The sequence below is a fragment of the Zootoca vivipara genome, chromosome 4 (genome assembly GCF_963506605.1).
Source record: "Zootoca vivipara chromosome 4, rZooViv1.1, whole genome shotgun sequence".
Lineage (NCBI taxonomy): Eukaryota > Metazoa > Chordata > Lepidosauria > Squamata > Lacertidae > Zootoca > Zootoca vivipara.
In genome coordinates, this window is record NC_083279.1 from 50,891,375 (window position 1) to 50,917,289 (window position 25,915).

General features: G+C 43.1%; 2 protein-coding genes across 3 annotated transcripts in view; one reads left to right on the forward strand and one right to left on the reverse strand.

Annotated features, from left to right (window-relative positions):
• Positions 1 to 25,915, reverse strand: part of CLIC6 (chloride intracellular channel 6) — a 136,369-nt gene that overhangs the window by 22,655 nt on the left and 87,799 nt on the right. The gene's annotated exons all lie outside the window — the stretch shown is intronic.
• The window catches only part of RCAN1 (regulator of calcineurin 1), a 32,495-nt gene continuing 17,515 nt past the window's right edge, over positions 10,936 to 25,915 (forward strand). The window contains exon 1 of the mRNA XM_035115805.2: positions 10,936 to 11,485. Within this exon, the coding sequence (XP_034971696.1) occupies positions 11,168 to 11,485 (318 nt within the window). The 5' untranslated portion in view covers positions 10,936 to 11,167. The remainder of the gene's footprint in view (positions 11,486 to 25,915) is intronic.

Genomic DNA, 25,915 nt, shown 5'->3' on the forward strand with positions numbered 1-25,915 from the left:
AGATTAGAGATTACTTGGCATGTTCTGAAGGCTGTAGAAATTGGAGTTCTTGGTGAAGTCCAGAAATAAACAGTAAACTGAAAGAACTCGGGCCAGGAGTTCTTGCAATTTACTGTTTATGTTCTGAAGGCTGGCTGGACAGCGCTTGCATGGGTATATGAATTTCAGTGCATACTCAACACGCAATGCAGTGTGCACTTCACTGTGCCGCTGGCTAGCCCAACCCATGCTGGGCAGTTTTGTGACAGTGTTGCAAGTACACGCAACTCAACCCACTGTCACTGTTGGTCAGTTTCTGAAATGCCTTATGGTTCAAAGCGGACAGGAGTTTACAAAGCAGGACCAACACACACTAGCAGTAAAATGGAATAACATGTTCAGAATTTCCAGTTCTCTGTGCATGCAGTTTCTCACAGCAAACCAGTTGGGTCATTGCAAAGTGCCTTTTACAGTGGTACTTCAGGTTGAGTACTTAATTGGTTCCGGAAGTCCGTACTTAACCTGAAGCATACTTAACCTGAAGTGAACTTTCCCATTGAAAGTAATGGAAAGCGGATTAATCTGTTCCAGACGATAAACAACACCCCCTAAAACAACAATTTAACACAAATTTCACTGTCTAACGAGATCATTGATCCATAAAATGAAGGCAATAATCAATGTACTGTACTATAAAATAAATAAGACAGTATTGTAGATGAAAAAAATAACATTTACAGTGGTACCTCAGGTTAAGTACTTAATTGGTTCCGGGGTGCCATTTGCACCCCCAAAAGTACTTACCCCGAGCGGCGATAGCACACGTGCGCGACCCCGATAGAGTGCTTCTGCGCATGCACGAAGTGCACAGATCACTTCTGTGCATATGCACGCGGCGGAACCCGGAAGTAAACACTTCTGGGTCCGCAGAGTACTTAACCTGAAAGTACTTAACCTGAGGTATGACTACACTGTGATGGTGGTTCTGGCTGTGTTAGTGATGGCGACATCCAGATTGTGAATGAACTTGGGATCAACTAAGCAATGTTCATATGTACCCACTTTGGCACATCAGAAACTAATTTACTGCCTAGGATTCTTCACATTATTTACTGTGTCACTCAGGTGAACATGGGCCTAGTGGCAATCTTTTTTACCTTTTTTGGTGAAGCCCTTACAGTGCAGTTCTAGATACACATACTCAGACGGGAAAGGGACCAGGATAGATCACATAACTGGCATGCAGAAGGTCTATTTCAACCCCTGGCATCTCCAGGTTTGTTCTTTGTTCACCAATCAGATGGCAAGTGATGGGCAAGACCATGGGTAGGCAAACTAAGGCCCAGGGGCCGGATTCGGCCCAATCGCCTTCTAAATCTGGCCCGCGGATGGTCCGGGAATCAGCATGTTTTTACATGAGTAGAATGTGTCCTTTTATTTTAAAATGCATCTTTGGGTTATTTGTGGGGCATTGGAATTTGTTTGTTTGTTTTTTTTTTCAAAATATAGTCCGGCCCCCCACAAGGTCTGAGGGACAGTGGACGGGCCCCCTGCTGAAAAAGTTTTCTGACCCCTGGGCAAGACTTTTGCCTTAGGCTCCAGAGAGCTGGTGAATCAAAATAGAACAGACAATTCTGGGCTAGGTAGACTAATGATTTGATCTGGTATAAGGCAGCATTTTATGTTACATTGAGGATGTTCCATTTTTATGTTCCCTAAAAATGTGTTTAGGGACCCAGGTGGCGCTGTGGGTTAAACCACTGAGCCTAGGGCTTGCTGATCAGAAGGTCGTCGGTTCGAATCCCTGTGACGGGGTGAGCTCCCGTTGCTTGGTCCCAGCTCCTGCCAACCTAGCAGTTCGAAAGCACGTCAAAATGCAAGTAGATAAATAGGAACCGCTACAGCGGGAAGGTAAACGGCGTTTCCATGTGCTGCTCTGGTTTGCCAGAAGCGGCTTTGTCATGCTGGCCACATGACCTGGAAGCTATACGCCGGCTCCCTCGGCCAATAATGCGAGATGAGCGCGCAACCCCAGAGTCGGTCACGACTGGACCTAATGGTCAGGGGTCCCTTTACCCTTTAAAAATGTGTTTACACTCACCTTATACTCCTTATACTCACCAAGGAGTAAGCTCCACTGAATTCAATGGGATATACTTCTAAGTAAATATGTCTAGGATTATGCTGTCAGACTTCTGTTTTATTGCTATCGCCATAAGCAAAAGAACTCAAGTTCCGACATACAAAATACTCCTTTGCTTTAGCCCTTTAATCACTACAACTCTGATTTTGTGGGCATGGAACCTATCCAAATACTCAGGTGATATTTTGGCAGTAAAGACTGCACCTAACCTTTGATGTGTTGATTTACAGCAGTTTGGGGTTAAAGGGATTACTACTATTCCCAATACCAGGGATCTGAAATAGAGTCTCCCTTCCCCCCTCGGAATGTGAAGGTTTATAAGGTTTACAATGTGAGAAACAATGAGAAACATAAAACCTACTGTCAGGGTAAATAAATCATATGAAAGGAAACTTTGAATTGTCTGTGTGAAAGGAAACTTCATATTGTTTGAGGGCCACTTTCTCAGTGTATCACTGAGCAGGGTTTTTAGCCACTGAAATTCTGGGGTGCTGGACATGTTCTAGGGATGGGCACACTTATTTCTAGCTTGAATTTGACATACTTCATATTCCTTCCACCTTTCCCCCATCCAATTCCCTGCTCTCCTTGGCAATAAAAATGGAGTCTAGAGGCACCTTTTGTAAAGTATAGCTTTACATAGTGTAACATCTGGTGATGGTAGCAGTTGCAACCACAGTGCTGATGTTTCCCAGCTCTTCCTCCAAAGAGCCCTGTTGGATCAGGCCAACGGTCCATCTTGTACAGCACCCTGTTATCACAGTGGTCAACCAGATGCCTGGCAACATCCACACTGCCATGTGGGGAATCTCTTGCAGATGACCACAGTGCCTGAAGACAGGCCAGTCGTGTCATGTTTTCATAGCAGTGGCCAGAGGAGAAATGACTGCTGGGAGGAATGCAGAGAAAAGAACACCATGGTACATCTGCAGCAGCACAAATGGATGCCTTCATCTGCCCCAGTTGCAACAAAGTATGCCTCTCCCACAGCCACAGCAGGCGCTGTAAACTTCCTACAGCTTGACCTTACCCCCAAAGGCACACACCTCCATCGTTTCCCGAGACAGATGGGTGCCAACAGACCAGAATGGTACCATGGCATTGCTGAGCAACAAAATTAAAGTTGTGACATGCACACAACATAGTGATCATTACCTGCATGTTTATTAACAGTGTGATATGTAAAATCCTGTTTTTGACTATTCTGTTATCTGAGTACCGTACCTCACACTACTCTTGTCAATAATATCGACAGGGAACATGAAAAGCCACAAACTTGACCTCACTGCCTTATAAGTGATTCCCAGGATATTAATACAGCTACTTAAATGCAAGGAATTCATAACTGGTCCAAAATCAAACATAGCACATAAAACCCCAACTGTTCCATGCCTCTAGAAACATGAGACAGTTGTAACCAGCAGATAAGTAGGCATCAAATGAGAGGGGATTTCAAGGGCAAACTCACACAATCTTGCACTGATTAACAGTATTTGCTTATGAAGTTCAGTCCCCGTCCCCCCCATGAAACAATAGATTAGCTTTACAAATACTTGTTAAGAGTCAGCCAGAGTGATATTTGAAAGCAGTTTAAAAATTACCTTTGTACCAAGGAGAAGAATGTAGGACATTGATACTGACATCAGTTTCGTAGAGGTCAGTTAATGACTTCTCACAGGGGTGATTTGGGTTTCATAATCCAGTCAAAGTTAAGAATTTTAAAGTCCCACTTATTTGAGCAAGAAGTTAAGCATGTTTTTAACTATCTCCTGTGGAAACCAGTGGGGCTTTAAAGTGCTTCACTTTAAGGTGGAGAGAGAGCAGAGCAAGATACTATTGCAGGAGATACACACGACTTTCCTCTAGGCTGATCTGCTGCTGTTGGCAACCCGGTATTCTGACAGCAGGATAAAAGTAATGAAAGGAATGCAACTTGTATAGCTCCACTGTTGCTACTGAGGTTCTGTGTGTAAAAGATTGTAGCTTTGGCAGATCATGTGCATTGTATGCAGAAATGCCCTGTGTTCAATCCATGATACAGTACATCCACATAGAGCTGGGAAATCTTGAGAAGTGGACAATACTGAGCTACATGAAATCATGTTATGACTGAGGATCAGCCAGCCTTTAATTAATTAAATTTAAATTAATCGCATATTTATAACCTGCACTTTTATTTTTTTTTAAAAATCAAGTTGCTGTACAACATATGAGGGGGGAAACAAACAAGAGCATCCACGGGTGCATCATTAATATATCAATAAATCATAAATAAAAGGCTTAAAAAATAAAATTAGTATTACAAAGGCCTGTCTAAACAGTATTGTTTTCAAAAGACACCTGACAAAAGGGAGGGTCCCTAGTAAAGGCCAACCAAATCACAGGAGCATGAAGAACCACCAGAAGAGCACCATTAGAGGATCTTTGTGAATGAGGTGGAGCAACAGATGGTCTTTAAGGTACTTTGGTCCTAAGTTGTTTTGGGCTTGGTGAATTCATCCCAGTACCTTGAATCTGGCCTGGCAGCAAATTGGCAGCCAGTAATCTGTTCCTGTGAGCAGACTGGCTGCTGTGTTCCGCACTAGTTGAAGCTTCCAGACCAGAAACAAGGGCAGCTCCACATAAAGTACATTACAGTAATCAACCCTTGAGATTACAAATGTATTAGCATTGACACCTACAATGTGGAAGCATTTTAGTATTTCTGGATAAAAAGGAAAGCATATTCATTTTACCATTTGAGCCTTTCGGAGCATAACTGGATAAATGATATCAGGAAATGACTTTAATTAGGTTACAAAAGCAACAAACAGTTTTAAAGACTAGCAACACCTTAAAGACAGACATACTTATTGTGGTCTAAGTTAACAAGGATTGGAATAGACTTCATCAGATGCATCACATTGCATCCTCAGTCAACAGATGCACACATATACAGAAAGAAATGTAAACTTTGGGGGTCAAAAAGCCACGAAAGGCAAGTAGTGCAGTCGCAGCTATTTCTATGCAAAGCTAAAATGTGTACAAGATAAGCAGGGTTAACTGCTGATAATGCTATCTTCTAAGCTTTGGAATGCTAATTTAATGCATGTAATGGGACAAGGAAACAGCACTGGTTTTGGCTGAGTCCTAAACAAATGCAATCAAGCCTGCTGATAAATTCTAGTTGACCTGTTTCATATGGAAGTATCTCTTTGAACTTTCTTTTGTTGCAGAAGTCTGACTTTCCATAGCAGAGATACCTAAGAGACTGAGATGTCCCTTGCACCCCCCCCCCCGCTTCAGAATATTGCAATTTTTTTAAAATGCAGATTCAAGTTTGTCTGTTCTTGTGTAGGCAGCATGACTTACACAGGCATTAAATTGGCATAGTAAAGCTAGAAAGATTGTCCAGGGTGGGTGGGTGAGATGTAAGAATAAATACAAATAAAGATATGAAATTCTTTGGAGATTTTTACATGTATTTCCTTGGTCATAGGGCTGTTGGGTAGGATAAGGAACCACATATTTTTAACGGGCCATTCTTATTTAGTATTCTCTATAGGTCTGATCCATTGCACTGCCAGCACAGCACCCACACATGGAAAAATCTCGGTGGGCCATATTTTCCCCTGAAATAGGCATCCATAGGGTATGTATGCAGGTACCACATCCAGTCAGTATGGGGAATGGGGTGCCTGTGACCCCACTTCATATAATGGACTGGTCCAATGATTGTGTGTGTACAGTGAGAAAGGGGAGTGAAAACTGAGCTACTGCACCCTATGAGGATCCCCCTAGGCATTGCGTCCACAAAGGACTGGATCCTTAAAAATTCAGTCTGTTTGGTACTGTATTCCACCAGGCTGTGATTGGTTACTTACTATCTAGTTTGACTGAACTAAACCTAGAAATCTTAGGGGGGTGGGACTGGAGCAAGGCAAAAAAGAAAGCCACCTGGGTATAATGTTTTCAGCTCCCCCTCAGTAAGCTGATTAGGGACAATCAGCTCCCTTCACAGCTGCTTAAATTCATCCCACTGAGGAGGAACAAGCATCAGGAGAAGGAAGAAAGGCATTTGTATGAGCAGAAAGTGGAACTACCGTGTTTCTCATATTATAAGACACGTCTTATATTTATTTTTTCCTCAAAAAAACACACTATGGCTTATTTTCAAGGGATGTCTCATTTTTTTCCTCCTCCTCTTCCTGCCGCGGCCGGCATTGCTGCTGCGCCTATCACCATGTCTTATTTTCGGGGTATGGCTAATATTCCTTGAATGCTTAAAAATCCTGCTATGGCTTATTTTATGGGTATGTCTTAAAATATGAGAAACAGGGTAGCTGGAGGAGAAAGAGGGAAAAACAGGGAACGCCACAACATTTCAAGCACATTTGGTATAATTTGGTGTTAACATTATAATTATTTAAATGGCTTTTTACTTATCAGCACAAATCTAAACCGTTCAAGAGATTTTGCATTTGTATACCAAGGCAGAGAAAGCTGCCTTCTTCTGGTGAAAGGCTCTGAGAACACTCAACCATTATTTGTTACATTTTGTATGGAGCCTCCCCCCCCCCCCAGTGATGCTCAAGATGGCTAACAGCAAAGTAAAATACAAAATAGCAATCAAAAACATAAAATCAGGGCTGGTAAAAGATGCTGACCAAAGTGTCACTCAAAAAGCCCATAGGCCATATTCCAACCAGGCAAAAGTACGAACTCAAGGAAGGGACAGAGCAGAGCCTGGGAAAGGTGTGGTGTAGCCTTGGGAGATTTGATCATCTATCTAAGATAGTGAGAAACAATGTTGAACAGAATGGATGCCTAGGATGGCAGATTCTGGGAAAAGGATAGTAGCTGCAAGGTGCTGGAGGACAGAACAGTGTGTGCCATGTCTCCAGGGCGCAAGCCTGGGCAGGTTACTCAGACAAAAATCCTCTTGGTCTCAATGATATGTTCCAAAGGAGTTTAGCACCAGCTTGGATGCAAGGGTTGCAGAAAGGAGGCATACAAGACACCATCCAACCATCTTAAGGACACCACTCAGGGTTTGTGTAGGCGGTTACATCCTTGCTTTTCATCGTACAGTATACAGTATGTAAATGCACAATGCCACTGGAAATCAAAGTCACTTTTCATGTAATTGCCCTAACTTGGTAAATGAATGGTTACAGGTAGGTAGCCGTGTTGGTCTGGGTCGAAGTAAAATAAAAAAATTCCTTCAGTAGCACCTTAAAGACCAACTAAGTTTTTATTTTGGTATGAGCTTTCATGTGCATGCACACTTCTTCAGATACAGTGAAATAGAAGTCCCCAGGCACTTATGTAGAGAAGGGGTGGGGATGGGGAGGGGAGGGGGGATCACTCAGAAGGGTGGTGGAAGTGGGTGATTGACTGACAGATAGCTGTTGATGACCGAAAACGACTGCAAATGGTTTTGCATGAAAAAGCAAGGGTTGAGATGGCTGAAGATCGCTTATCATGTATAATGAGATAAGAATCCGATATCTCTGTTCAAACCAGGTCCCTCCATGGTTTTGAGCTTGGTGATAAGTTGTAATTCAGCAACTTCTGAACTTGGTAAATGAAATGTGTATGCAGGAAACCTGGAACAAATTTTCTATTGTGGGCCCACTTAATCCAGGAGGGAGAAAAAGTGAGGAAGGGGAAAGTCGGGTATGTCACTTAAGCTCCTTGGAGGAAAAAGTGGGATATAAATGCAACAAATAAATTTTAAAACAAAACAGAATGCTGCTGTATTGTAAACTCTTTCTGTTTCTCCTTCACCAGCAACCACTAGATGGTAGTGTTTGGTCATCTCTTTGAGATACTGAGAAACAATAATGTTCACTGGTTACTATTTTGGACTAGCCAGTTTCCTTTTATTATAGGGCAGTTCAGTTGTCTGCCAATTTTTCTTTGTGCATGTGACCTTCAATAACTCCAGAATTATCTGAATTTTGTTTATCAGTCTTAAGCTGCAATCCTAAATATGAGCACTTGTAAGCATTCCTCTTGAAGTCAGTAGGACTTGCTTCCAACAGCGTGCTTAGGATCACATGATTGCACCTTGATTAAATGTGTATGCTTACCTAGGCCCTTCTAGACGGGAGTGGGCTGCTTTAAGGCACATAAATTTATGTTTTTGAGGTCAATGTTTACTTCAGGGCAAATCTTTCTGTATCTCAGACAGAATTCAATTTGTTGGTCCAGATCCTTCATATTTATGAAAGGCTGGGAGAATATTTTTATTATATAAATCCTTATAGAGGTCCAGAAGGGGAATCTCTGCACAACAATACCTAAGGATTTCGCCATACATGTTACTAAAAGTTGTAGCATGCTCTAAATGTGCCAACTCTCTCTGGGGCCCTGTTCAGTGGCGGAGCTAGCTGCTCCGGCACCCAGAGCAGCGTGCACCCAGGGGGTGGGGCTAGCATCCCAAGGGGCACAGCGCGTGTCCCAGGGGTGTGCCACCCGTACCGAGCATCTGGGGGGGGGGCGCTGCCCATAGTGAGCATCTCAGGGGCAGGGGGGATGTCTCACTCTCCCCAGGATGACACCTGGGGCAGGCTGCACCCACCACATCCACCTTCCTCTGCCTCTGGCCCTGGGTGCCCAACACCCACAAAACTGCCCATGAAGTGGCCAGGCACCCACAAATTTTGGTGCCAGGACCATGCATGACACCCATGGCCACAGGGCCAAACTGGCACTCCTGGCATGCTCAATCCACATTTTGTGGTTCCACACATTATAATTTTTCACATCAATGTTTTATACTTCTACAATCTTGGGATTGCTACAAGTCTACTAATGCCCCTCTCTTGTGCTCTGGCATTTTGGCTCCATAATTAGAAATAAGAAGGAATTGTTATTATTTCCCATAATACAGTACCTTCAGACTAGCACAATGTTGTTTCACAAACCTTTGATTTCTGTCATTATGTGATATTATGTTCACATTGCAGTGATGATATCCATTTGCTTTTTGGAAATATTGAAATGGATCTGGGCTTCTAGTTACTGAAAGCTATGTGGCTATTAAATATAATTATATTCAAGACACTATATGACATTAAATAAAGCCTGGAATGCAAACAGAGATGTATCTTTGAACTGCTGATCATTCACAATTTTCCCCCATTCCCCCCTCCCAATACCAAACTGATTTTGAAAGTCAAGGGAGCTTCAAAGCAAGATGAAGTTTCCTTTAGTTTCAAAACCAGTTTGGTATGAGGGGGAGGGGAAGGGAACCAAACCTGAAAACGTACGACACATATATGTCTGAGTAGGCCTGCTGAAATAATTTTTTAAAATTAAAGGTTTTGGCAGGCATCTAAAACAGTATAATGAGGGTTCCTGCTTAGTGATAACAGGCAGGGTGTTTCACAGCAAAATAGACTCAATCCCAGTCTCACAGATCCAGAACCTTGTAAAAGTGCTTGTTCCATAGACCTTGCAGTTGAGCAGGCATGTATGGGACATGACAATCTTCAAGGAAACTTTCATTGGCAGTAAAAGCCAAGGAGTAGTCCTGTGATTGTTGGCATAAACACTGCAAATATTTTAGTATAAATTATTAAGTTGGATATTACAGTAATTTAAGGTCAGGTGTTTTTCTCTCTGCAAAATTCATTTCCCTGCAGTCAGGTGTAGTTGTACTAATGCTGCAGGCTGAGAAAGGGGTACTCACAGAAACAAATAGCTGGCCTTTCTATGTTTTGAAAGTATAAATAATTTATTTAGGGAATCTGGGCTTTAGCTTTGATTTATACATTTTTGTTGTATTTTGCATTAATATACATCACATTTGTATTTATGCCTATATGATAAGGTTTCTGCTGTAGTTCTCAACTAGCAGCTTTCAGGATTGTTGAGAGAATCTCATGTACGCCACCGTGAACTCCTTGGAGAAAGGGTGAGATGCAAATTCAATCTACAAACTAATTATAACAAACAAGTGACCATCCAAAAAGCACTCCTTCTGATATACTGGAAGGAATAAGTCTAAACCAGTCTTCCCTAACCAGGTATCTTTCAGCTATTTTGGACTGCACCTCCCATTAGTCCCTGCCAGTGCAAGTATGCTGGCTGGGGCTGATGGGAGTTGTAGTCCAAAACACCTGGAGGCTGGAGGACATAAGTTTGGGGGAGGCTAGCCTAACCATGGGGGCTAATTTGTGACCCTCAGATGTTGGTGGACTACAACTCCTATCACCCCTGGCTATTAGCCATGCTGATTGAGGCTGATGGGAGTTGGAGTCCAACAAATATCTACCAGGTCACAGGTTAGCTATTCCAGCATAAACATTATATTGAAAGAAAACAACAAGCTGTTATGATCAGTTAAATATACAGCAGTGGAAGGTTTTATTTTATGGAGGGGAGGGCTCTCAGGCAGTGGTCCCTGCTGTGAGAATACAGCATTGCAAGTACCCAAATAAGTACTGTACCCATTTATCATCTGTGGGATATTTTGGAAGGACTGCCCTGGAATCAAATCAATGACCCATGTCAATCCCTGTGATTAAAAACGTGCCCTGTGAAGGCTGGAATCTCAGGTGTTGTTACGATTCCTTGAAAAGGTGATCCTTTGAGGATTAAAAGAGAATTATGCTGCTTTTCCCTTCCAAGGCGGTTCTTTAATTGCTTCTTTGCAAGCGCAGGCACCACGTCGAATAAATTATACCCGTGCTCCTCCTGCCAAGAGGCGAAGTAGGCACTTTGAGATTTACCGTAACGGGGGAGAAGGAACGCGAAGCAGGGGAGAGGTAATGTGGGCATTGCCCTAACCCAAGATGGCTGCCGCAGCGCCACGGCACTTCAAGACGGGTCACCTGTTGAAGTAGAAGCCCGGGTGTTTCATTGGCTCCGCTGGGCCGGGCCCTGAGCCGTTGACCGTCGCCAATCTATCCCCCTGGGGCTGAGGGGGGAAAGGGTTAACTGTAGGGCCGGAGTGGCGGCAAGCTGGTCGGCGTCGCTCCCTCGGACTCTCCGCCTCAGCCAGGCCCGAGCCCGGCGGGCTTCGTCCCCGCCCCCGGCTCCTCTCCTCAACTCGGCATGGAGGTCCGGGGGGGCGGCGGCCGCCGCAGGGAGAGACCGCGAGCCGGAGAAGCGGAAGAAGGCGAGCAGCCGGCAGAGACCGCGGCAGGAGAGGAGGAGGAGGAGAAGGCAGCGGCGGGAGTGACCGTGACGATTACGGAGCCAGAAGGCGGCGAGGACGACGACGACGACGAGGAGGACGAAGGCGAGGCTGAGGAGCGGGACACGGAGTGGAGCTTCGTCGACATGGAGACGGTGTCCCTGCGCGACCTGCCCACGGCGCTCATCGCCTGCAACCTGCCCCTGCCCGTCTTCTTTCCCGATGGCCCCAGCAAGGTGGGTGAGGCGGGGGCGAAGGGGGCTCCCGGAAGCCGGCCGGGGGGGGGGAGAGAGGAGAGGAGAGTTTGAAAGTGGGGAGGAAGGGCCCCTGAAAGTGCAGGCCCCGCCCGCTACCGGCCAGCGCCACCCGCGACCGGCAGGGGCTCTCGGTTGGGGATGGCAGGCGAACACGGCTAATAAACAAACCGAGCGCGCGTGAAATAAGGCACAGCGACGCCGGGGTCTCTCGTGGGGGGTGGGAATGTGAGACAGAGGGGTGTTCTGCAAGAAGGCGCCCCCAGCCCGCTCCAATGAGTTGTCGTTCATTAGGCAAACGTTTTATTTAGCAGGATGTCTTGCGGCCTGTGCTTGCGCTTCCTGGAAGGCAGAAGCTATGCCCTGCTGCCCCTGAGGCGAATCTAAAGGGCAGCTGCCCATGCAGGGATCCCTAGGATTCACATCCGTGCTTTTTTTTCAGGGCCGGCCCTAGCATTGGGTAGAAGGAGGCAGTTGCCTCAGGTGGTGGATGCTGTGGGCCGTTGTGGTGTGGAGCGTGCTATCAGATTGCCCGTTTTGAAGTAAGATTCAGTTTCCGGGCTAGTCAGATTCCATATATAGAATGGAGATGGGACACCATCTTGTCCCCGGAGAGCAAAAGGTCTTGGGCTGGCCCTGTAGAAAAGGGAATGGCCAAGGGAGCAGAAAGGACTGTGATTCCCTCCCTGCTTGTATTGTAGGGTTGCAGTGATACACCTGCTACCCGTTAAGTACCGGTACTGGTAGGACCTGACCTTGTGCAGACATGTGTTTAGTTTTTGTCCTGAGTTGTACTGGCCCAAGGATTACTGAATATTGCCAGCAAGTATATCAGACAGCTCTGAGCCCTTGCTTTTATAAAGGCTTAACATGATTTGTACAAAACCACGACTGTAGGCCTTTGGGGATGTTAATGAGGAAATCTGCAACAAAATGTTGTAATGTACCCTTGGCCTGAGCCCCATAGCACACTCCATTTGAGGGCTACTTGGACCAGTCTGCTGCTGTGCTGTGATGCAATTGAACTATTGGTAGCAGAAGCTCCAAGCAGGAACAGTGTATTGGACTAGAACCACTGATCTGTTATTGGATGCCAAGGGTTATCATGACAGTTCTTGGTCTACCTATGAGGGATTCCTGTTCTTGGTCTACCTATGTTTTTTTGGGGGGGGGGGAGTATTTTCCTGCCTACTTAACTATGCAGATACCCCCTTTTGATATCTGTTGGTTGGCATAGAAGCACTTGCTTGGTTATTTTATTTCTAAAATTGATCCTCTGCATTTTTAGTGCCAATTCCCACATCATTCTTTGAGGAAATTATTGTCTCCAGTTGTTGCCTTTGATTCATTGGTCCATATAGAGAGCTTTATTGCCATCTCCCACATGTGACTTAAATTTTGATATTTCGAGGTAGTTCAAAGAGCCAAGCAGGTGAATTGTAATGTATCAACCCACATTTGAAAGACGCAAATTGACCCTCACATTTTTAGTAATGAAAGGTTGTAACCATGGCTGGCCTTCGAAATGACATGTTGCTATTTTTAAATGCCATACTGCTGTATAAATATTGCGGGAGGAGAAGAATAGGAAACATAAGTGCCCCTGCCTGCTTCCTGTTTCCATATACCATCATATGCAAAGTGTAACTCTAGCATCTCTGCCTACAGTCAGATGTTTGGCAGGAACAAGCATAATGTTTGGCTTTATCTCTCTTCCCTACTTAGTCCCTTCCATCAGCTAAAGCTATACCTTTTCCTGAGATGCATGAGGGGAAAATCATATGGAATGTAATTCATTGGTTTTTGTTACATGGTGCTCAAAAGAATGAAGAACTAAAAGCAAAAAAAAAATTTTTAATGTTCAGGCTCTTGCTCTGACAACAATAACAAAAAGCTTACTAACTGATAATTTGTTTATTTATAAAACTGCTGTATTTTTCTTCTAGGACTAAGATGTGTTTTTGTAAGATCTAAATTTATAGTCCTTTTAAATAACCTTAATAGTTGCTATAGCTACTTACATACTCGACAGCTTCTTAGGTACACTTAAGAAATGCAAACTTGTATTTTCAAATATATATTCTGTGCTGTTCTACTTTTTAAATGTTACATTTCAAATGATTCCAATGTGAGTCCAAGCTTTAGGCAACTTCAAGACTTCAGAAAGACATGGAAATAGGTATATGTGCTAGGGTAGCCTTCTTGAGTATAGTGCATAAGAGTGTTAACCAACCAATCCTCGGTTCATATCTAAAAGGTAAAGGTACCCCGACCATTAGGTCCAGTCGTGGCGCTCATCTCGCTCTATAGGCCGAGGGAGCTGGCGTTTGTCCGCAGACAGCTTCCGGGTCATGTGGCCAGCATGACTAAGCCGCTTCTGGCGAAGCAGAGCAGCGCACGGAAACGCTGTTTACCTTCCCGCTAGAGCGGTACCTATTTATCTACTTGCACTTTGACGTGCTTTGACCCCCATATTATCATACACCTGCTTTTTAAACAGTCTGCCATATAGATTGGAGGCTTACTGTTTTGAGAATTGCTATAAAATTCCTGTGAGCTTACAGAACTAGTTTCATGGTTCTTTACATCCTGACTAATGCAACGCATTCGGAGCACTTGAGACGTATCATATGAATGCTATCCTTTATTCTTGTTAAGGTAAAGGTAAAGGGACCCCTGAACATTAAGTCTAGTCGTGACCAACTCTGGGGTTGCGGCACTCATCTCGCGTTATTGGCCGAGGGAGCCGGTGTACAGCTTCCAGGTCATGTGGCCAGCATGACAAAGCCGCTTCTGGCGAACCAAAGCAGCGCACGGAAACGCTGTTTACCTTCCCGCTTGGAGCAGTACCTATTTCTCTACTTGCACTTTGAGGTGCTTTCAAACTGCTAGGTTGGCAGGAGCAGGGACCGAACAATGGGAGCTCACCCCGTCGCAGGGATTCGAACCACCAACCTTCTGATCAGCAAGCCCTAGGCTCAGTGGTTTGTTAGCAGTTACTTAATTTCATTTCCAAATCCTGAAAATAATGCTTGGATCAGCCACAAGGGGGTGAAGCAACACCACTTATTTGCAAAGTTTGTCTGAAAGAGAGTGCTTGTGCTTTTAAAACTCTGTTTCTGCTGGTGTGTATAATTTGTCAGATATATTCCAGATAAATTATACATCTGACTAACCTCTCCTGCCAAATAGCCACAGCAGTTACTAGCCTTCAGACCTCTAGTAGGTTAACTTGCTATTCACACCTATATTAGCCATATGTATCCACGGCCTCTTTGCCTAGAGTGCTTTCAGACAAAGGGCTTAAATTTATTGCAAAACTGTTGCCACCCAATCCCCACCCTGCCCACAGTCTTCTTGCTGCTTAGTAGTAGTAGTAGTAGTAGTTTTTTGGATCGCTTGTTTGCCCTGCAATAAAGGCATGCATTCCTCTGATTTGTAACATTGAAATGAAACATGTGGATGGCAGGCAGTGGGGTTCTATCAATAATAGAGGCCTCTTGACTTTTGTCCCCAAAGTTCCGATACGATGAAACTACTTCTCACACCCTTAAAAAACTACAGTACCCTGCTTGGGCTTTGCCTGTGTGTTTTTGTCACATGTCATTGGAAGGTTCTCACCAGCAGAGGGCACTGCACATGCAGTAATCCAGGGCCTGCTCCAGAGGGAGATGTCTTGGCTGAGGGGTAGCAAGCACAGCTTACTTGTTCTTGGCCAATCCAAGGAACATCTGGGTGCCTATGTGGAGGCTGTCACTATATTCCAAGAGCTCTTAGAATGTTGAGCTTATTCCTTTTGAACCTCCACTGCCAGTGGGGAGAGTACAGTCACACTCAGGTCCTGCTTGTGAGTTTCCCATAGGCATCTAGTTGACCACTAAGAAGAGAATGATCGACTAGATCTAGCAGGACTCCTATGTTATATTATATATGTGCAGAGGAGTTGGGAATCGCCCTTGACAGCTTTGAAAATAACTTACTTCATTATAGTTATAGTGCTCTCCCACAAGAAGCTCAGAAAGAAATACTCCATAAAATGGACACTCTGCCTGACAAAAGTGATGAAGGAACAGCTGAGACTACCCAAACAAAACATGCCTGACTGTGTTTCAGATTCTGCTCCATTCTTATACCAACAAGAGCTGGACCTGTGGGTTGGGAAGGCACCCACCCCTTCCAGCCAACAGGTTGTTGCTGAGATGAACCCACTCTTCCATAATCTGGAGGTGAAAACCTCTCCACCAGACTCATGCACCTCATTTCTTATTTTAAAACACTGCTTTAAAAATATTTCGGTAATCATTTTAAAAGAGAAGTTATTTCATGAGGGTGCCAGTTTCTCCCAAACTTCATATGTTTCCATTTTAGGGAAGGTAGCATGGAAAGATTTCTCCTTAACTTTCCTGTCCCATCCTTCATGTTTCTGTTCATGTTTTAAGATTTATTATGTTTTCAGAGTGACCAAATAAACAGCCTATTCTACACTTTCACATTTAAATCTTATGTTACTAATGTGGTCTGGCAAATTCTGGAGCTTACTACTGTTTCCAAACCACATTAGTATGGAACAATGTGTTTTCAGCACCTCACAAGATGGATTTTTCCTCTAAATTTGTATATGCTCAACCAACTTCCCCAGTTGCAAGAAATGTAGGAGTGATTAACAGTTTGGGAAAGTTAAAAAATTGTATTTTTCTGCATTACTAGTTACTTCCACATGTCTTAGTCCTCTTGCATGGAGTTAGATGGATATAATGTAAGGGGAAAGGGGATGTAATAGGAAAGTTGAGGAAATTGACCCATGAATCATGAACATATCTTGGAATTTTTTTCTTTGTGTGAGGAAAACAATTATTTATAGCTTTGCAATTTGCATGATTCTAAGTTTCCATTTGATGCTTTAAGAAGATTATTCCACTTAATCCTTTGTTACTGTGTACTTAACCAGCTAGTTTGTAGCAGCCTAGCCTTAAGGTATCATATGACAACTTATGTTAAAGGTCAGTTGTGTATTGGGAGGCTCTGATCTCTGGGGAGAAACTCCTTTAATAGCATTTCTAGTAGATATTGCAAGTACCGTGTTTCCCCCTTTTTAAGGCGTAGTCATAAAATAAGCCATAGCAGCATTTCTAAGCATTTGAGAAATATAAACCGTACCCCGAAAATAAGCCATAGTGATAGGCGCTGTGCGGAAGAGATCACTGAGCTCCCCGAGTCAGCAGCAGCAACGCCGGCCGCAGCAGTGTTTGCTGAGTCCTTTCTTGCTTTTGGGACTTGGTTACTGTGCTGGCTTGGGATGGTGTGTGTGCAATTGCTGTTGCTGCTTCGTGTTTTTCAGCTGGATTCTCTGGGTTCTAAGCACTTTCCCCCGTTTGTTTGTGAAGCAGCACTCGGCTGCAGCCCCTGCCTCTCCCGACGGCTGCATGAATGCGAGGCTGGATTTGATCGCTATCTCCTTTTCCATTTCTTTTGTCTTTGAGCACCCGGCCCCGCCCCCTCTCCCCTTCGTGGAATGAAGAACGGAGTTTTAGCAGCATTTCCTCATTATAAAAAAAAGGTCAGGAACTTTTACTTTAACCTCAAAAATGGGATATTTCCTCTCTCTAAAAACAACTCTGACCTGAACACCAATATAACGGGGGTAGATCACCTCCAGTTTATAAATCCGCAAGTAGATCGCAGTCTCCTAGAAGTTGGGCTCTATACTTTGGCTGATTGCAAGCCTTTGCATCTTTAAAAAACAAAAACCATGCGCTTCTCAGTCTTAATTTTCCTTTAATTCATCCCCCTATACCCTCCTCCAACCATTGCCTCCTTCCATTCCTTACCCCCCTCCCTCTCTCCCCACTTCCCTCACTCCTGTGCGATCTCATTTAGTCATATACTTGCTTTTTCTGTTGTGTTGTCTATTTTATATTTAATATTATTACCCTTTATGATGTTATTTTTCCCCTTGCGATAATTATTTATTTTTTATCTTTAACTAACTTTCCTTTCCATATTTTTCCATATATAACTCAACACTTTCCCATTCCTTCTTAACTCTTTGGATAGAGTGCCCCCCCATTATTGTTGTTAATTTTACAATTCCTGGATTTTTTATGGAACCGAACAGCTCGGGTGCTTCAGAATGTGCCTTCTGTTGCTACAGGGCTATGGGGCTTCACTATTTGACCCCCCCCCCAGGTTGGGATTTTTAAAGTAGTTCTGTGGGTCCCAGGGCACAGAATCACCCCCGATCCTTTCCTTTGTCTAAACAGACCTATTCCCCCCTGACTTTGGAAGGCTGTGCTTCAAGGGTGATACCAGGGGTTTTTTAAGACCTGCGCCTCTTAAGGATTGTTACAGTCCATAACTTCCATTGCTTTCTACAGGGTTGGGGGTTTAAAGCACTGCCACCCCCACCCCACCCTGCAGGCGCTCGGAACTGGCAGCGCCAACAACGCGCCCAGCAATGTGCAGAAGAGAGCACCGAGCATCCTGAGCCAGTGGGTCCCAGTTGTACCAGCACTTTTTTTTTTAAAAAAAGACACCCCCTGAAAATAAGCCACTGTGTGTTTTTTTGAGGGAAAAAAGTTATAAGACGGTGTCTTAAAAAAGGGGAAACACGGTATGGTATACTGTTTATTGAAAGAGTAGATGCAATAACCAGTTTTTCTAGCCTGGATAGGCAAATAGAGCAGAAAATTCGCAGACCACCAAAAGGGGTCATAATGATCTGGCATAAAACCAATGAACAGAAAATTTTATTGTATGCACATAAACATAGCTTTCACTCTGCATTCCATTTGCTAATGAAATAGGTCCAATTATTTTCTAGCTTACATTGCCTGCTTGTAGTTTTGGAAGGGAATACCTGTATGATCCCACTGCTCACTTTCTTCAAATCCCTCCTCAAAACCTGCCTTTTCCATGAAGCCTTGGGTCCAACCCCTATTCACCTAAGCCTCAGTCTAGCCAAATCTAAGCATATGCAAGTGAAACAACTGCATATTCTTCCTTGTTTTCTTTTGCCCCTGTTTCCTTCCCCCTGCTTTCCCTGTGTCGAATTTTAGATCACAACTTCTTCAGAGCAGGAATTCTGCAAAGTGTATTCTGCAAAGTGCCAGGCACATCAATAGTGCTATTTACATATATGTTTTTTAAAGCCCACCACTTTAAGCCAATCATGCTCTTTCGCCCACTGTTCCAGGGTATGCAGATGATGTGAGAAAAATAATGGATTCGATTATAGGTTAAATCTGAACATAAGCAGCCAGAGAAATGAGCAGTTAGTATATATGAGTTAGCTAGGGAGATTGTGCAGTTTCCTTTTCTTGCTTGCTTGGATAATTAATTAATTAATTAATTAACTACCTTTATATTCTAAGGATCTTAAGGTTGTGTGCATAGTTCTCCCCCCATTTCCTCCTCACAACAACCCTGTGAGGTACGTTAGACTAAGAGATGGTGACTGGCCCAAGATCACCCAGTGAGCTTCATGGCTGAGTGGGGATTTGAACCCTTGATCTCCCAGATCCTAGTCCAGGCATAGACAACCTTCGGTCCTCCAGATGTTTTGGACTACAATTCCCATCATTCCCGACCACTGGTCCTGTTAGCTAGGGATCATGGGAGTTGTAGGCCAAAACATCTGGAGGGCCGAAGGTTGCCTATGCCTGTCCTAGTCCAACTCTCAAATCATTACATCACACTGGCTCCCCTGTCATAAAGTGGGTATTGTAGCTAATACATCTTTATCCAGAAGAATCCATCAATATTGCTTCATAAGTTACAGTAATAAAAATCTATTATCTATGTCAATGGTTCCCAGTTGGTGGTCTGTGGACCCCAGGGGGTCTACATAATGCACCCAGGTGGTCCGTGGCACCATTCACATAACAAAAACTACCATAGAGGTATCAAAAAAAATTAAAGTAGGGGTTCCATGGCTTGCTTTTTGAAAGCAGGGGTATGCTGTACTTAGCTAATTGGGAACCACTGATCTAGGCAGTATGCACAGTGGTGTTGAGGGAAAACTGTTTTGATGATAAGATCCTTGGGGCAGTAGTTGGGTGTTGATTCTAGTTGTTGTTGTTGTTTAGTCGTTCAGTCGTGTCCAACTCTCCGTGACCCCATAGACCAGAGCACGCCAGGCACTCCTGTCTTCCACTGCCTCCCGCAGTTTGGTCAGACTCATGTTGGAGGCTTCGAGAACACTATCCAACCATCTTGTCCTCTGTTGTCCCCTTCTCCTTGTGCCCTCCATCTTTCCCAACATCAGGGTCTTATCCAGGGAGTCTTCTCTTCTCATGAGGTGGCCAAAGTATTGGAGCCTCAGCTTCAGGATCTGTCCTTCCAGTGAGGACAAGTAGCATAAGTTTCAAATTTGGATGTTAATTCAGTACTTAAAAAACTCTCACTTATAGAAGAATTTGCTTGCCATTTTCTAAAATAGCTACTCATCCACAGGAAAAGATAAAGTACTGTTTCAAAGCTCATAAATTACAGCACAATCCTAACAATCTCTGCTCAGAAATAGGTCCTTCAATGGGGTTAGAATTGAGGTCTTAGATTCAGTCATTTGATAATGGTTTAGTCACTACTTGCGGAAGTGGGCAGTATCATAGTTATGTAGGTAGCTGATCCTGTGCTTCATAAAACCAAGCTATACACTGTCGTTTGGAACTAATTTAGTAATTCTGTGAATGTCCCTTGGGAGCTCAAAACCTTGGTCATTATTTTGTGACAATTAAGCTGGTTCTAGTAAAGGTATTGCCCAACTGTGGATTTTAGAGTTTTTCTTATAGAAAACTTTATTTTTTAATGTTGCTTTTGGTAGTTGCCTTTTCAAAGTTTGATTATAAGCTAGGAATTGTTTGGGGGAAAACATTTCAACATTTAATTTCACTTGTATCCATGTATTCTGTTGCTAGATAAATATGTGGAAATAATCAGCAGTTACAAAACACTGGTTTGTTTGTTTTTTAAAAAATAAACTTCCATGTAAATACACTTCCATGTAAAAAGGGATCTAAAGCAGCAATTACAATGTTTAACTATATTTTTCAGGAAACCACAATATCTGATACTATTCCTAGATCTTTCAAATGTACTTTCCATTAGGTTAGTGAAAGAAGGACAGGAAGAGCAGTTTCAACAAGAACTGTGGTTTTTTTTATATAGAACTGAATAAGAAAGAAAACCAGTTAATTTAAGTCACTCAGATTAATTAACCAACTACATCCATAAATGTACTTGGGGAAAAAAATAGGTGAAATTTACAGTTGAGATCCTGAAGTTCTTGTGAGTTGCTGCATGAAGTTAACTGTCAGTTGCTTTAAAGATTATTGCCTGATTGCCTTAGTAATATTGCATAGTGGCTGATCTGCACTACATGTCAGCACTGAACTGAATATACTTTTACGTTTCCAATAACTGAACTGAAGGCAGCTACAGTATACAGAAAAAAGTAATGAATATGTGTAGGTACCAATTGCAGTTTTTGTAGTTTTAAGATATGTCAGTTTGAAGAGGAGCTAATATTTAAGAACTGGGTAATTCTGGTACAGTATCCTAGTTTATTTTCATTCATTCTGCTTTGTGCAAAAGATGGTTCCATTCCAAAAAGCCCTGGTATGAGATGAAAAAAGAGTTACAATTTTTGTAAACTTGCCCAACTTTCAGTGATATTTCTTTGTCAGAAAATATATTTATATATTTTCAGAAAATGTCAGAAGGTGTGTGTGTGTTATTTTGTTCAATGGGTTTTTTTAACTGCCTTATTTTTACAATGAAAGGTGGTCTCTAAATTATTTTAAGTAAATTTAAATGCCAAGATTCCAAATTATTCTTGAAGCAGCTCCCATAAACAGAAAACAAATCAAGATATAATTGAACATTCGTGAGTTAGTCAGGCCTATGTATGATTAAACCCAGTTATAGCAGTAGCAATAAAGATGTCTTGTCAAAGCATTGTAGTTTTCTGTTTTAAACAGAAGAATCATTATTGTTGAACCGTATCTCATTTAATGCAACCAAGGAGTCAGAAGCAGTCCCTCTCATTTACTCAACTGTTGCATAATAGATAACTCATGGTGTTAGGCAGGAGAGGGGCAATGCTCAGGGACAGCTCTAAGGCAAGGCTGGGTGGCGCAGGGTGCCAGGGCGCCGCTGCGTGGCTGCGCCCACCAGACAGCCGTGGTGGGAAACGGGGCCGGGGGGGCGCGCCAGAGCGACCTTCGCACCACGGCGCCAGGGCACCCGATATGCTTAAAACGGCCCTGGCAATGCTCCTATAGACTTTTAAGTTATTGATGTTTCCAGACAACACAGGCATGGTATCCCATAAGTGCAACTGCACAATGGACAGTCGTAAGAATAGCCATTACAACTCAGTGCAGCACTGCTTTACATGGCTTGGGAAGCCTTCTGAATAGAATGGAATAGAAATAGTAATATCTTTTGAATATTACCCTCTAGTTTAGAATTAGTTTATTCCATTATAGCTTAATTGTGTTCTAGTTAGATTGATTCAGTGCTTGTCATGAATCTTGGGATCATTAAAGAACAATTTTTAAAAACACCTCTGACTTGATGACCTTTGCCTAGTGGATGGTGGAAAGAATTTTTAAGTTTCATTCATGACTTGTGGAGCACTTTGGGACACTTTTCAGCTGTGATGCTTACAGAAGGTCGAGTGCTATGCTTTTTCCATGGAAATTTTCCATTCTGAGAAACATTGCTCGTAAACATTTAATTCATAATGCTAAAGCATAGTCGAACCCTGGGACCTTGAGAACTCTCTCTTCTCCTTTTTCGGGCACAGCCTTAAATAGGAGATCAAAAGCTATTGCTGTGCATTTACTATGTTAACAGCTTTACTGCATTCACATTTAAAAAATAAAAACAATGAAAGTGAAGCAAGGGAGGAAGAGCTCCATTGGCTATGTCGCCTCGCAGGGCTGAGGCCGATGGAGCTCGTTCCTCCATGTGCCAGGCACTGGCGGTGGAAGGAGTCCCTCCGTAACCAGCGCGCCAAGGGAAAAACAAGCTGCATTGGCTTGCTCCACCCTTGGATGTATTGATACATCACCCAAACCTAATCAGATGACATTGGTATAATACTGCAAGGTTGCTCTTTTTTGCGTATCTTAAGTTGGAGGTTCTGAAATGCTGAAAAGTCAGGGTTGGCGCACCCATGAGGCAGGGTGAAGCAGCTGCCGCTAGTTGTTTTGGTGCCAGTTTCCCTCACCAAAATTTCACCAGAACCTGCTGTTATCACCTTTGCTTTATGCCACCGTACAACCTTGGCAAGGGATGCTTTGGAGGGGCGCTTCCTATTTTGCCTCAAGCAGTGAAATGGGATGCACCACTCCAGAGAAAAATCATTAGGTGGTCCACAAAGACCCTAAGCAATTTTCAAGTGGTCCATGGGATAAAAAGTTTGGGAACCATTGTCTGAAGAATGAAACTCACTTCCCTGAAGTCTCCAGAGGCAGTGATTGAATCTGTGAATAATTTTACCAAAAGACTAATTTAATTTTGTGAGGTACACTGATCTATACCTGGGGATAGCTTTATTTCTTTAAATGCTCATGACTTTTAAAAAAATCTGGTTTAAGTTCTATAGGAACTACTTCACCTATGAATTAGAAGAAAATTCAGTAAGCAGTCTTGGATCTGATTCTCCCTTGTGCTTGGTAAGCGTAGCAATTCTGAAAGGAGGCGATTATGCCTAGAATCGGTGGAAAGTCAGTAAATTGCTAGGTACTGTATACTGTGATGGCAGCAATAACTTAGTGAATAGGAGGATTTGACCTATGTTCCCATCTCAAGCTGCATTTATAGCAGATATAAACATGACTACATGTTCTTAAAGGTTTCCTGTGTTTTCCATCCAAAAGGGAGCAGTCTATGTGAAATGTTTTTCCAGCTTGTCTGGAAACTGGAATATAGCTGTGAATCACTTACGGAAAATGCTATGCATTTTTTATATTTTTTTGTTATCTGGAAACATTGTGACTTTCCATAGTTTTATAATGTAGTACATGTGGTTTAATAAGAAAGGGCTGCAGGAAGTTATTGGCCAGCTCTTCAAATTAGTTCATAATCTCCCACCCAAGCACTCTTGGTTGCAACTTCCCATGCTTAATTCTTTCCTCAAATGGGAAACTTTTTTGAACGTAAAGAAAAACACTTGAAGATTTTTTTTTAAAGCCTAGGAAAATAACGTGCAAACTATTTTTAAGAAGGTTGGGGGGAGACTTCTGAAGATAAGCATCTTATAAGCATTTTATAAGCATCTAAAGGTACGGTATCTTAATTGTCTAGTCCAGGAATCCCCAAACTTCGGCCCTCCAGATGTTCTGGACTACAATTCCCATCTTCCCCGACCACTGGTCCTGTTAGCTAGGGATCATGGGAGTTGTAGGCCAAAACATCTGGAGGGCCGCAGTTTGGGGATGCCTGGTCTAGTCCATTAACTGCTCTCAAACAAGCTCTCTTAAAAAAAACAAAAAACTTAAATATGCAGCTTTAAAAAAAATGTATCTTTCACCACCCTTCCTGCCCCAGATTTGCCACTAAAGCAGAAAAATACTCACCAAGATATCACCAGGTAGGGTGTGTGTGTATGCATACTTTATGGGTTTAGTGTTAGCTTTGGCAAACTTCAATCTGTGTTATATGTTTTGGACTGCTTAACATTTTAATGTTTTAAGGTCACATTTGAAAACTAAGTTTTTTGAATATGTACATCAAAAAACACAAGGCTTCCCCCAAAGAATCCAGCGAACTGTAGTTAAGGGTGCTAGGAATTATAGTTATTTGGGGCGTAAACTGCAGATCTCAGGATTCTTTGGGGTAATCCATGTGCTTTTATGATATTATGTGGGTGACTTAAGATGAAAACTGTAATTGTACTCCTCCTTGAATAACCTACAAATTTAAGTAGGTAAAAGGTGAAGGACCCCTGGATGGTAAAGTCCAGTCAAAGGCGACTATGGGGTTGCAGCGCTCTTTTCGCTTTCAGGCTGAGGGAGCCAGCGTTTGTCCACAGACAGCTTTCCGGGTCATGACTAAACCACTTCTGGTGCAACGGAACACCGTGACTGAAACCAGAGCGCACGGAAACAACCTATTTATCTACTTGCACTGGCATGCTTTTGAACTGCTGGGTTGGCAGGAGCTGGGACAGCAATGGGAGCTCACCCTATTGCGGGGATTTGAACCGCCGACCTTCTGATCGGCAAGCCCAAGAGGCTCAGTGGTTTAGACCACAGTGCCACCCATGTCCCTTTAGATTTAAATACCAGTGTTTAATTTGTTCATTGGTTACATTTGAAAAAGCACATCTAAGGGTTATGTAGAACAGGTATCTTCAACTTTTTCAGACCCAGGTTTTTTTTACCCAAACATGCATATGGAGGACCAATTTCTTAATCTTTTAAGTTTAACCTCATACAGTATTTGCATGATAGTAGTGCTTCTATTGTGACCCACCTTGGACCAGGCTGCGAACCACTAGTTGGTCCCAACCCACATGTTGAAGGCCAGTGGTGTAGGAGATAGTATATGTCTACATTCATGAAGTTTTTCCAAAGAAGGCATACTGAGTAAATGTTGTACAAGGCCTCTTCTGTATCCTTACTCTACTCCTTGGGTTGCATTCCTATTATTACCTTCCATTGGTATCTAGTGTCCACTCAACAGTAAATCCATGGCTCCTAATGGTCCTGAGCCCCAGTGAAGGAATCAAACCCATAAGTAACTGGCAGGTTTGCCGCTGTTCGTGGATGCGCAGGAGTGGCGATCACCGTCCGTGTACGCGCAGAAGCAGGCAATCACTGCCCGCGCCTGCGCACAACATCACCTCTCCCAGTGACCTGTTTCAACATAAGGACGGGCCTCTGGAACGGATTGTGGTCATGAGTAGAGGTTCCACTGTGTGTGTGTGTGTGTGTGTGTGCGCGCGCACACACACACACACACCCGTTTTCATACCTCTTCTCAAAGGAGTTGATATATAAAAATAAAATGCAGTTTAACTGGGTAGGTGAAACAGAGCTTGTTTAGTAGATAAAAGTGAGATGTGACAGCCTGGCTTACAGATGAAAAGAACGGATAAAGCTGTGTGTGTTGAATACTTCTGTTCTGTTAGCTACTTTAAGAATATAAGAAGAGCCCTGCAGGATCAGGTCAAAAGTCAACCAGATGCTTTCATTGTTTTGGAAAAATTAAGTTTTGCATTCTTTTTAAAATTGAAAATATGTAATTACTCATTTGCACATGCTTTGCTGTGAAAAGAGAAGATGTGGAAACTTAACAGTAACTTGACTGTCATTACTGTGACTTCATTAGATTAGTATGTACTTAAGCTATATAATTGTCTTTCAAAAATCTGCTTAAATCTACTGATAAGGTGTGAGGCAT